Source organism: Hippocampus comes, unplaced genomic scaffold (genome assembly GCF_001891065.2).
Source record: "Hippocampus comes isolate QL1 unplaced genomic scaffold, H_comes_QL1_v1.1 scaffold51, whole genome shotgun sequence".
NCBI classification, from domain to species: Eukaryota; Metazoa; Chordata; class Actinopteri; order Syngnathiformes; family Syngnathidae; genus Hippocampus; species Hippocampus comes.
Window position 1 is genome coordinate 3036574 of NW_017805497.1, and position 12123 is coordinate 3048696.

At 39.1% G+C, this 12123-nt stretch overlaps 1 protein-coding gene across 1 annotated transcript in view; it reads left to right on the forward strand.

Annotated features, from left to right (window-relative positions):
• Positions 1–11991, forward strand: part of tacr3a (tachykinin receptor 3a) — a 20440-nt gene extending 8449 nt beyond the window's left edge. The window contains exons 4-5 of the mRNA XM_019876815.1: positions 8532–8728; positions 9694–11991. Coding sequence (XP_019732374.1) covers positions 8532–8728; positions 9694–10015 — 519 coding nt within the window. The 3' untranslated portion in view covers positions 10016–11991. The remainder of the gene's footprint in view (positions 1–8531; positions 8729–9693) is intronic.
• Positions 11992–12123: the final 132 nt, after the last annotated feature.

Below are 12123 nucleotides of genomic sequence, written 5' to 3' on the forward strand. Positions count from 1 at the left end.
TTATGATATTGTTTAGTGACCCAAATTTTTCAAGTATTTTTACTATTTTGGAAAAAATCATACATACATAAAGACAGACATGTCAAATTATTGTCACCTTTCTAAATGTGTCAAGTAAAACCTTGGAAAGCCGTATTAGACCGTAATACATCGTATATGCAGCCCCTAATCCTCTCAGACTATCAATCAAAAGAGATTCAATTGGATTAATCACATAAACCACAAATCATTTCTGCAACAAAACGGCAAAGATATTCATTTATTATTTAGTGGGAACAGCAGTGCAATAGTTCAGCTGGAATGTTGGATTTCAACAAAAGTCTTTGAGATTTCAGTGCAGGTCACCGCATATGGGCATTTTTATCCTGATGTTGAGTAGAACATTTTCTGGTGTGTGTGTGTGTGTGTGTATGTGTGTGTGTGTGTGTGTGTGTGTGTGTGTGTGTGTGTGTAGCGTTTTGTTTTGGCCAAAAGTCAGGTGTACATTTGCTTTCGGTCAGCTGGTTTTTGTTATGCTTGAGAGTCTTGCTTGGGGCTGCTGCTCACTTTTGTAACCAAGTCTGACTGCAGCCTGCAGGCCTAAAAAAGATCTCTGCCAACATGACATTCGTGACAAAGAAAAACTACACTGTGCACAATGACCACAAATGTGGGGAAGACATGTCTTAAAAGATGCTTCAAGACAAGATAAGGCAAATAAAGATCACTCTGACTGTCATATACCAGCAGTGGGTGGATGAAAAACGGGATCCTTAAAGATAATTCTTATCAATCATCGAGGATACATTATACATATATTGTTGATTGTTGTCAAAACAAGAAATATTTCAAAAGCTTTTGCTGATCCAAGTTGACGGACACATGCTGATTTTCTTCGGGATTATATCTATTTATTCAAATTGATACAGCTTGACCAACTCGGGATGTTTTTCCATCAGCAAAAGTAACCACTTCTTATTTTTTGTGATTCTAACAGCTTTTAAAAATATAACTAGAAAGAAGAATCACGCATGCACACCCGTTGCTATGGGTGGGCCATCGGGTAAAAAAATGACTATAGGATTTATATCTCATATATATCTTATATCTCATCAGAATAATATTGCAAGCACGAAAACCACAAAACATTGTTCAAATCACAGTAAAGTCATGAGTGAAATCAAATGTTTGTATTATATAATTACAGTGAGACTATGTGGTTATGATCAGCTATATTTGTTCAAAATCCAAATCATAGTAGTATGAACAGAAAATCTGGACTCCAATCAAATTATTTGGTCAAAATTCCAGCTTTAAAATATATATCTCCTCAATTTATATTTGAAAATACAGAATGTTATTGTAAATCACTTAATATGTTTATTATGTTTTTTGATTGATTGGTTAATGAAATACATAAAATTGGGGTGGGGGGAGGGGGGTTGACTGGTTTGCACGTCGGCCTCACAGTGCAGAGGTTCAATGATCCTGCTGATTGAATAGAGCTGGTCCACTGTCCCACGGCCCGGACGAAAACCCTATTGCTTCTCCTGAATCCGAGATTGTGTCAACCACTCACACTACATGAAGTAATTCAGTTGACAAGATGATTACGGAAGCAGAGGTCACTTAGATGAAGTGGATGGGAGGGGGACGTATTGAGGCAGAAAGTGCTCCTGTTTCACTAACGTAGTCTATACAAATAGAATTCCTCCATTTTGCCTCAATCACACACTTCTTGGGAGAACATGGCAGGTCAGCGAAGTGGCCAGTCACTGACTCTTTGCTTGTTGTAATTTCTCATCATCTTCAGTGACAGACAGACTGAACACAACAGGTTCCCTATTTTCAGCCCAAGCCCAGGGCTTGGTATTTCAAATGTCAACCCTGGGTGCAGCACTAATAATGTTTTAAGTCTGCCATGACTCTTCCAGACAGGGACTGCTTGTTGTCGGCAGCTGACCTTTCCCCTTAGGGATATTTGATTGTGAGGAAGAAGACAACTCGGTCAATTTCCTTGGCGAGCTTTTTATTGTGTGCTGATGGTATGTTGGACGGTGGTAGTAATGCCATGCACCCCACAAGCATTTTCGGGCAGGCTGCACCGGGAATGCTCTAATCATGACTAAACCAAGATTCCTGTCCGAAGACCCCGGGCAATCATTTTGTGATGAAAATCATTGAAGAAGCAACTTTAACCCTTTCATGCACCCTGCAACCCGATAACATGATCAGCTGTCCACTGCAGTAACCGCTGTCCCTGAAAGGGTTCAGCATCAGTCAGTGCTCCACTGAATAGTTTCTCTCATTTGCGACTGTTTTCTCACTGTTGAGACTCTTGTGCTTTAACCTTTAGAGACAAAAAATGGGGATTCTTGAAAAATATGTGTAAGTTACATCAGAGATGCTTGCAGACTTTTTCAGATTTTTCCTATTGACGAGTCACTTTCCATCCATTCTCTTGGTCACTCGGGTCATGGGGGTGCCGGAGTCTATCCCAGCTGACCTTGGACAAGTTTATCGAAAAGGGATGGATGCATCTTGTAATACTTTTCCTGATTATTTGGACAACTGGTTAACATAATTAAACTATATTAATGCATTATTATTATTATTATTATTATTATTTATTATTATTATTGGTAGTTGCTCTTTTTTTATTGTTTCAGAAGGTTTAAAAATACAAGGGATCAAGCACCATGCTAAAAAAATGTAGTACTGTAGTAGGATCATGAATTGTGTTAACCAATGGCATTTTCAACATGTGGTTGGTAACATCAATCATGGCATATTTTCAATCATCACACTTTATAGATTTTTCCATTGTTGCACAAAATACTACCTGGCAGAAACCAATTTCATGGACTTGTGCTATCCTGTGCTGAGAGCTAATCATTTTACCGAAGGCAATCACATCTGTAAACCACTCACGACATGCAGCAGTTCAGTTGACAAGATGATTACGGAAGCAAAGGTCGCTTCGATAAAGTAGATGGAGGGACATATTGAGGCAGAAAGTACTCCTGTATGAGCAACGTAGTCGAGGAAAATAGAGTTGCTGCATTTTGCATCAATCACACACTTCTTGAGAGAATGTGGCAGGTCGGTGAGGTGGCCGGTCACCGATTCATTGCTTTTTGTGATTTCTCATCATCTTTGTAGGCACAGACGCAGACACCGACCCCTGCCCTGTGTGAGACTCGATCGAAGGCTTTCATACGTGCTGAGCGGAACAAAGCTAGATCCTATTGATAATAGGAGCCACTGTCTATCATGTCAGTGGTGGGCAAGCTATTAACTTGTTACATACACTTACAAACAATTTAGAATAGGGTCGGACAATTATTTGGCTGGCTGATTCAATAGGCCGATGATGGCTTTTCAAGCGTCGGCCAAAATAATTGGCCATTTGGCCGATGCTTGCAGATCGTATTTAATTTTATGTACTCAAAGCATTTACGGCAGATTTACATAAGTAACAGTGGCCCATTTCTTCATTTTATTACGACACTGAAATCTATATCATAATTTTGTTTCCGTATTTATGTATGATGAGTTTAATTGATAAGTTAATTCTTTCGTCTTGACGTTTAACATCATGTGAGGCTTATTTTTTTTACAAGCAACAGTTGGGCGAGCAGTGTAAGTTGAGGAATGAATTCACCTGAATGGCTACTACTTTACAGACGACCTGAAGTCATGCCAAAATAAATACATTAAGAAAACAAAGTGAAAGATAAATGAAACATCCATCCATCCATTATCTAAGCCACAAATCCTCCCGAGGGTTGCAGGCGTACTGGAGCCTATCCCAGCTGACTTCGGGCAGGAGGTGAGGTGCACCCTGAACTGGTTGCCAGCCAATCGCAGGGCACATGTAGACAAACAAACTTTGTAGCCAGCTCACCTCAATGTACCCTATAGCACTCGAACAACACTTTGAAATGTTTTATGCATGATGGGAAATAAAGACAATCTAGTCCAGCCAGTACAACTAAGGCACTCATTGAAATGTGCATTAAAATCCTCACACACTATGAATTCTAATTGAATTGTGTGGGTGAGGTTTATTTAATAAAGGACAAGTGACCATAATCTCACTATCCAAAGGATGATAACAACATTTTTAAAACTTCTCTTATTTTTATGACCCTAGTTTTTCTCCACCCACTTAGGTATCATTATAACAGTCTCCGCTCGCTGTATCACGTTGCAAATGGACTGTAGATGGCGATGCTCGTTCTGACTGCAAGATAATTGATGCGTAGTCATTTATTGGTATAATGAACGAACATAAATCTAGCAGTGGAGAAAGCCCCAAGACTGTTTTGGTCAATTACATTGTTACTCGGGAACCTTTTTCTGCATTAAAAAGCTCATTAGCATTGAGTTTCATTAGTTTTGTTCAACAACGCAAAGCAAATCAGTATGATTGTAGAATGTTTTCCCCTCAGCTAATTTCAATTGAATGCAATAAACAGTAAAAAGGACATTATAAGATATTTTGGAACAGTGTGTCATGTATTCATGTCAGCTACAGTGTAAGACACTTCTCCGAGTGATAACATGTTGTGCATCATGCAATGTACTTTTAAAGGACAAATAACAAAGCTTCTGTGTTTGTTACTTTGTTACTAGGTTTGACTCTGGCGTGTGAATGGTTGTTTACAGTGCCTTGAAAAAGCATTCATACCATTCACATTGTGTGACCTTACAATCACAAACGTGTGTATTTCGTTGAGATTTTGTGTGAGAGACCAACACGACCTTCACTAGAACAAAGTACATAGTTGTCAAGTGGAATAAAAAATGCTTTTTAGGTGAATATAAAGCTGAAGTGTGGTGTGCATTTCTATTCAGCCGCTGTCCTGTGACACCTCTAAATACAATCCAGTTGCAATTAATTGCCTTCAAAGTCACCTAATTAAAAACTACAGGCCTCTTCGCCGTAAAGTCTCTGCGGTTCTCTGTGAAGGTCTCAGCGGTTTGTTATAGAACATTCGTAAACAACCGCATCATGAATACCAAAGAGAACTCATCAGACAGGTCAGGGATACGGTTGTGGACAAAAAGTATGGTTAGATTATTTAAATAAATAAATAAATATATATATATATATAAAAATATGGGCACCCGTCCATCAATGTCAGTCCATCATTTTTTCCAAGCTGAACCAAAATGTAATTGTCAGTTGGTCAGTCCTTCATGTTATTTTATTTTTATGCAGACAATGTTATTTCTTCCGTCATTGTCTGGAAAAAAAAAAGACCACGTCATAACTCCAACAGATCCAAATCCATCCACCCATTATCTGAACCATGAGGGTCAAAGACGTGCTGGAGCCTATCCCAGCTGCATTTGGCGGTGTACACCCTGAACTGCTAGCCAATTACAGGGCACACAAAGACAAACAACCATTCGCGCCCCCAATCACATCTAGGGACAATTTGGAGTCACTTAAAGTGCATGTTTTTGAAATGTGGGAGGAAACCGGAGTAACCAGAGGAAACACACACAGTCACGGGCGAGCATGCAAACATGCAGGATATTTATTTCTAGATGTCACACCCTATGCTGAATTCTTTGCTGTGGTTAACGAAAATGCCCACAGTATTTTTTTGTTGTTTTCGTGACAGAGGGCTCATTTGAGATTAACAGTGTCAGCAATGGAATCAACAACAGATAAAATAATGCTTAAAGAAAGGCAATCAAAGATGCTGTCCAAAATTTAGGAAAAAAATGGCCATCACTTCACAGCATTATGGATGGCTGGCGTTTCTTTATAGCGCCTGGAGGATATAACTATTTATTGTGCACTATTTCATGTGCAGTTTGTAAATGATTAATTGTACTTATCGGCTCCGTGCGAAAGTGTGACTACTCAGAAAAACGATTGAATGATAATAACAAATGCAAGCTGTGTGAAATAAGCTTTTCCGCCTCATTTCCACTAATCCCTATCATAAGTGATTGACATTTGGAAGTACATGTGCAGAATTTGTCCATGCTCCAGTGTGTGAAAATACACACTTGAATGGCAGGGTGACTAAATGTCTGATATTTGAGACATACGAAATGGTCAACGATTTGAAAAATTAGATGTCTTTTTTTTTTTGTAATTAACTTTTGGGGGACAAACAAGTCGGAGTACAGTGTACTGTATAATGAAAGGCAAAGAGTGCACCTCTGAAGTCCCCCCTTCAAGTGTCCATTGGTTTTCAATGTTAATCATAGTAGCATCACCAAGTGGCAGTAAATCCGATCACACAACCACAAAGTTGATCATCGAACTGCAGCCTAGGGTGTTCTGGTATCAAGTGCACGTATGGACACGCTTATGTTTGAACATGGTGTTTGTTGTGAACAATCCATGACAAGCACAGAAGTCCAAGGACAGAACATTGCTCAGGTTCTGATCAGGGAGGCCGTTCTTCCAAATCACACCCTTCCAGGTCTCACTGTCATTGCCATGTGAGGATTGATGTCACCCATTGAAACGGTGAGAGTCTCCAGGAGGAGGCTCTTCCTTAGAGATAGGGTGAGCAGCTCAGTCATCCGGGAGAAGTTCAGAGTAGCGCTGCTGCTCCTCTGCATTGAGAGGAGCCAAAAGGGCTGGCTCCGGCATCTGATACGGATGTGCCCCCGAGATGCCACCCAGGTGAGGTGTTCTGGCTAAGTCCCATCAGGAGGAGGCCCCAAGGATGCCCCAGGAAAAACTGGAGAGACAAAACTTTGGCCAATGAGCTGGCAATTTGGCTAAAATTACATTATTACCGTTTATTGCAGCCTGCAGATAACACCGTCAATATCTGCCAACTTTTTTTTAAATCTATCTATCTATCTATCTATCTATCTATCTATCTATCTATCTATCTATCTATCTATCTATCTATCTATCTATCTATCTATCTATCTATCTATCTATCTATCTAAATTGCAGTGTCTAAAAGTGCTGTCATCACTGTCTACCTAAACCCATTTAATCCCACCGGTCACATTTGTGAAAGACAACAATGTTTTAATTTACAGGGCTCTAATTTTTTTTTATTACTGATTACTTAAAGTGCTACCAATGACACCTGATTTTGACTTTTAAATGTCTGGGAAAAATTTGGGATTAAATGGATTAAGGTACCTCCACATGTTTGACATGACTGCTACATGGAAGGACTCTATCAGGCTGATGAAGTAGTATTGGAGCATTTTTTGGAGTACAAACATGGGGATTATATCCGCATCCCTCATTAAATTGTTCAGAGAAATTTTAAGTTTCTCTTATTACATTGTTTAGTCGGGGAGGAAAAATTTACCAGTGTCTTTTCTCCTCCCACCTCAGAATTCACAGCCTGACTTGTTTAATGGCATGACTATTTGAATAATACGCAGATGTGTTCGTTTCTGCACAGGTTTCTGCATGAGTTTACATTTCAGGAGGGACACGCCGATGTCTGTTTTGTCTCCGTATGTTTGCTTCTGAGCAGACGCACGGTATTCACCAAGAGTGTTTTTCCAGGGATCAAACAGTTGCGAGGGACTTGTTAAAAGCAAGTTGTCAGAACACCGGCCCCATGATTGAATGTTGGAACAGACAACATGGCCTTGTTAACATTTAGGTCATTGATGGTGATCTGGACCCAATATGGATTGTAGGGCGATGCTAAACACAAATACAATGAATAAAACAAGTTTCATGTCACACACAAATGTGACAAAATCTAGTCTTAAATAATCACAGGTTAGAGAGTGTAACAGTACGTCACTTTTTGCTGACCTTGTTGAGAATTTCCATTGGAACTGTAAATGTTAATTTTCACATACTAATTTTAATCCCCTAAGTAAATTTTTCTTTGCATTACAAGAAATAGAGGCAACTTTCTGCAATATGGTGCCGTAATTTACGTGACCACATAGCTTGGGTTTTGATTTGTTATTTGTTTATTTTTAGTCACTGACATTCCGCCAGTGTTGAACGACCCTACATCTGAGACACTGCTCTCAAATTCAAGGCCCGGAGGCCAGATCCGGCCCGCCACATCATACTATGTGGTCCGCCAAGGCAAATTATGTGTTTCAACTTCATGTTTCTTGCTAAATACCGAAAATGCTAATTGTCTTCACTTTTTAAATCATTGACATATTGCAAACATTTCTTTGATTCCAATCCCTGTTTTAAAATAAATGTAGCGTGACAAAACTAGTCATTCATAGATTTGTTGTGTGTATGGAACCCTCTGAGACAACCATACATTTGAATTCACGCTGGGAACTTCAGTCATAACGGCCCTCCGTAGGACCGTGACAAAAATGAGTTGGACACCGGTGATCTAAGAGAACAATCATTAAATTACTATTCTTTGACTCCATCATGTGCATATTTTCATTTTACACATACTGAAGCGTCTTGAAAAATGCGCCTGCACAAAATATGTTACTGTGAGTGCCAACCTATGTTTCTCCATGGTGCATTAGTGCTTACTACATCCAATAATTGTCTTGTGGATATCAATCATCTTCTCCCTTCACTTTTTTTTTTTATCCTTTTTTTAAACCAGGTGGTGAAGATGATGATCATCGTCCTGGTGACCTTTGCACTCTGCTGGCTGCCCTATCATATCTACTTCATTGTAACGGGCCTCAACAAGCATCTGGTCAAGTGGAAGTCCATCCAGCAAGTTTACCTGTCTGTGCTGTGGCTGGCCATGAGCTCCACCATGTACAATCCTATTATCTATTGTTGCCTGAACAGCAGGTGAGTTACAGTGCAAAGTTGCAAGTTACATTTTTATAGCCATCACATTCAGGGTTGTTTACAATTTTACTGTATTTTACTTTTTTCCCCCCCCCATACAGACCAACACTTTACTTCCATGTTCATTTTTGACACATTTAGAACATTTTTGTTAAGGGATTCAAAGGGTGGTAAAACTGTCAGCAAAATTTGTTGTGAAATGCATGACAAAATCCAAGGAGGAAACTGGGGATGCATTGTGCTTGTCTACAACCGTGCATTTTCATTTTGTTACACAGGAGTTAATGCAAGAACTAAGATCACATGCTTCGCAAAAAGATTATGTTATGTATGGCTTCATACTTCCTTTGAAGATAAGTTAGGGGTTATAATCTTTGCATGCTAATGAAAAGAGAAAGGGCTAAGTGTATTATATCTGGTTGGATTGTCTGGGTGCATTGACTTGGAAAGAAGAAGAGCACTCAGCAGAGCGGAGACCACCGCCAAAGCCAATAATTTGCCCTTCTCTCTATATATGTCATTATTGTCAGAATGTATTTCCATACGTGTCATACACATGACAGATTTATTTATTTATATATTTCTTTTTGCCACACCGGTCCTTGAAAGTCATTCTGAGAAATGAATTATTAACCCTGACTTAATGTTCATGTAAACTTAAGGTTTTATTATGGTAAGATAGTCTGAAAAACTGTACAGTAACTGTCTATGTTAAAAATCAGCGCATAACTGCAAATCTTTTCAGGGGACACAATAAAACAATCTCAGCCACGTTAGTTCTGCATCTCGGTTGAAATCTTGCCACAGCCCCGCTCAATAGTCAATGACCGCAGAATACATTATCATACATAACAACCACGCATGAGGCTTGATTTATCTTGGCGCTGTCATTTTCTCCCCGCTCTCTGATCACTCTCCCCCCTTAAGAAAGTTCTTGTGCTCTCTGCTCTCTGATGCGCCGTCAGGTTTCGTGCTGGCTTCAAGCGAGCTTTTCGCTGGTGCCCTTTCATCAAGGTGTCCAGCTACGACGAGTTGGAACTTCGCGCGACCCGGCAGCACCCCATGCGGCAGAGCAGCATGTACACGCTCTCCAGAATGGACACCACCATGGTCGTGGTTTACGACTCTGCCGATGGTGATGGCAGCGGCTCCGGAAGGAAGTGGTCACTATCCTCCAGGAAGAAAAGCTACATCACGTCTCGCCACACAACTGCCTCATGCAGCATTGGAAGCATAAAAACCCCAAATGGCGGCACCGCGACTCCTCAAACTGAGCAATTCTCTTGAGTGGTACTGTAATTTCTTGAGAATACCACGCGCTTGTATTAATAGTGCATACAAGTGTGTTATACGCCCCCCCCCCTCCATTGCCTCATCAAAAGCTGATTATCCATTGTACTCAACTATCAGCTGCATCACTGATTTGCTGGGATCCATTATCAAGAAGTGTTTTGTGAGTTTGGAATTTCTTGCCATCAGGCTTTTTTTTTTTTTTTTTCGTAAAAAAGTCGTTGCCTTACCTTGTTCACAGTTTAGGCAACACTCAATCCTTCCTCTGAGTTGTGGCCATTTCCTGGTGTGAGATGAAAGCCCTCTTAACGTCACAGAAACAAAAAAAAAATAAATAGAAATTCCAGATGTGTGGCAAGTGATGGCCAAGCATTTGTTTGTTTTTTTTTTGCACAAAATGTGTGTTATTCTCAAGAAATTACAGTTTGTAAATACACGAAGAAACACTGACAGGCTTGTGAAAATGTTGCACACTTGCATGATTCATTATCGGTACAATCAAAAGTGTGTTTTACATTTTACCCACAACTCATAGCTCAAATATAACTGCACATGAGTGCATAAAATTTGCCTCTTATCAGATTGAGTGCCTGCCGCAACGTTGAACTCCTGCTCAGCAAAAACCTTGGCCACTAATTACCATCAAAATGTTAATTATGCCTCTATTTTGGGAACGTCTCAACCCCGTGATTCCAATTATTTGTTTGTTCTGCTTGAATTTACACAATCAAAACACTTCGCATGCTTGACTGACATGATATTCTCAGCGGGTTGAATCCGACAATCGGTCGTGGCGATTGTAAATACTGTATGTAGGTATGTCCATGTTTATTTTCCAGCCATACGAAACTGTGAACTTTATTTGACGTGTGGGACTACTGTGTTTCTCGTAAGAAATGAATGTCGAGTCACAACTGTTGAATTCATTAGCAGGTTTCTTTACATGTAAATGAAGGTGAAAAAGACGAAGAATATGTGGAGCTTTTAAACTGCTGTCTTTTTTTTTCGTTTAAAAAAAAAAAAAAAGCAGAGGGAGAAAATAACCGGACCTTCACACAAACATCATTCTACTGTGCTCTGTGTACGCTGTGATATCATTTTGAACCCATCAATTCTGAAGGTTCACAATCAAATGAAAAGAATCAAGAATGAAACCGTGCCATGCAATTTGATACACGTTCTGCTCGGTCTCTGCACAAAGTAAGAAAGGAAAGCCTCTATGTGCTGTATCTGTTTTTTTCTGCGATAAATAGATTAAAATTCACGTTAAAATAAAGAAATACGTTACCAGTAATGTTAGAGTTAAAAAGATAGTTATTGTTTTAAACCCTTTCATATACTAGATGCACACTGCAAAAGGAGTTACAGAAAAAAATAGTTTATTGTTCTTGCTGTTGTCAAGCCCTTCATTTGAGTTCTGAATGTTATGAGACTTCTTGAAAGTATAGGCACCAGAATGTGAAGTCAAATGTATTTATGTTTCACGTTTTGTTTTTATTTTCTTTGAATGTGATTTGATGTTTTGTTTGAATGTTGAAGTATACTGTGTGTCTTTCTGTGGTAATTGTTTTTTTTGTTTGTTTTTGTTTTGTCCTGGATGATATTGTGTTTTATACATTGCAATAGTTGATTTTTAAAAATCATGGCATTTTACTTTACAGCAAGCACTGCCTTCACTTTTGCTTTTTTAAAAATCCATTTTTCATTTTAATGACTAAATACTGTCATAGATTAATAATAACAGGTCATAATTTTTAATTAGTGCTGGTACCCACAGAGAACAGTGAATACTTTTCGATGTACTGTAAACCACACAATGTGTTTATTACACCACAAGCGTTATATTTTCAATATTATGACTTCAAATAACATCCACATTCTTTAATCATTTTTGCCTGAAATATATTTCTCAGCATTTCATCATTGTACATTCTTCATGGTACTCAAGGCAAAAATTAAAAGTGTATGACCCCAAAATTGTTTTTCTGTATTTATTACAAAGTGATGCTATGGAAAGGCAGCGCAGTGCTCATACATCATTACATTTGACAAAGTATGTGTTTACTCACTCGTATAGCATCATGGTAAATGAAAGTAGACATCGT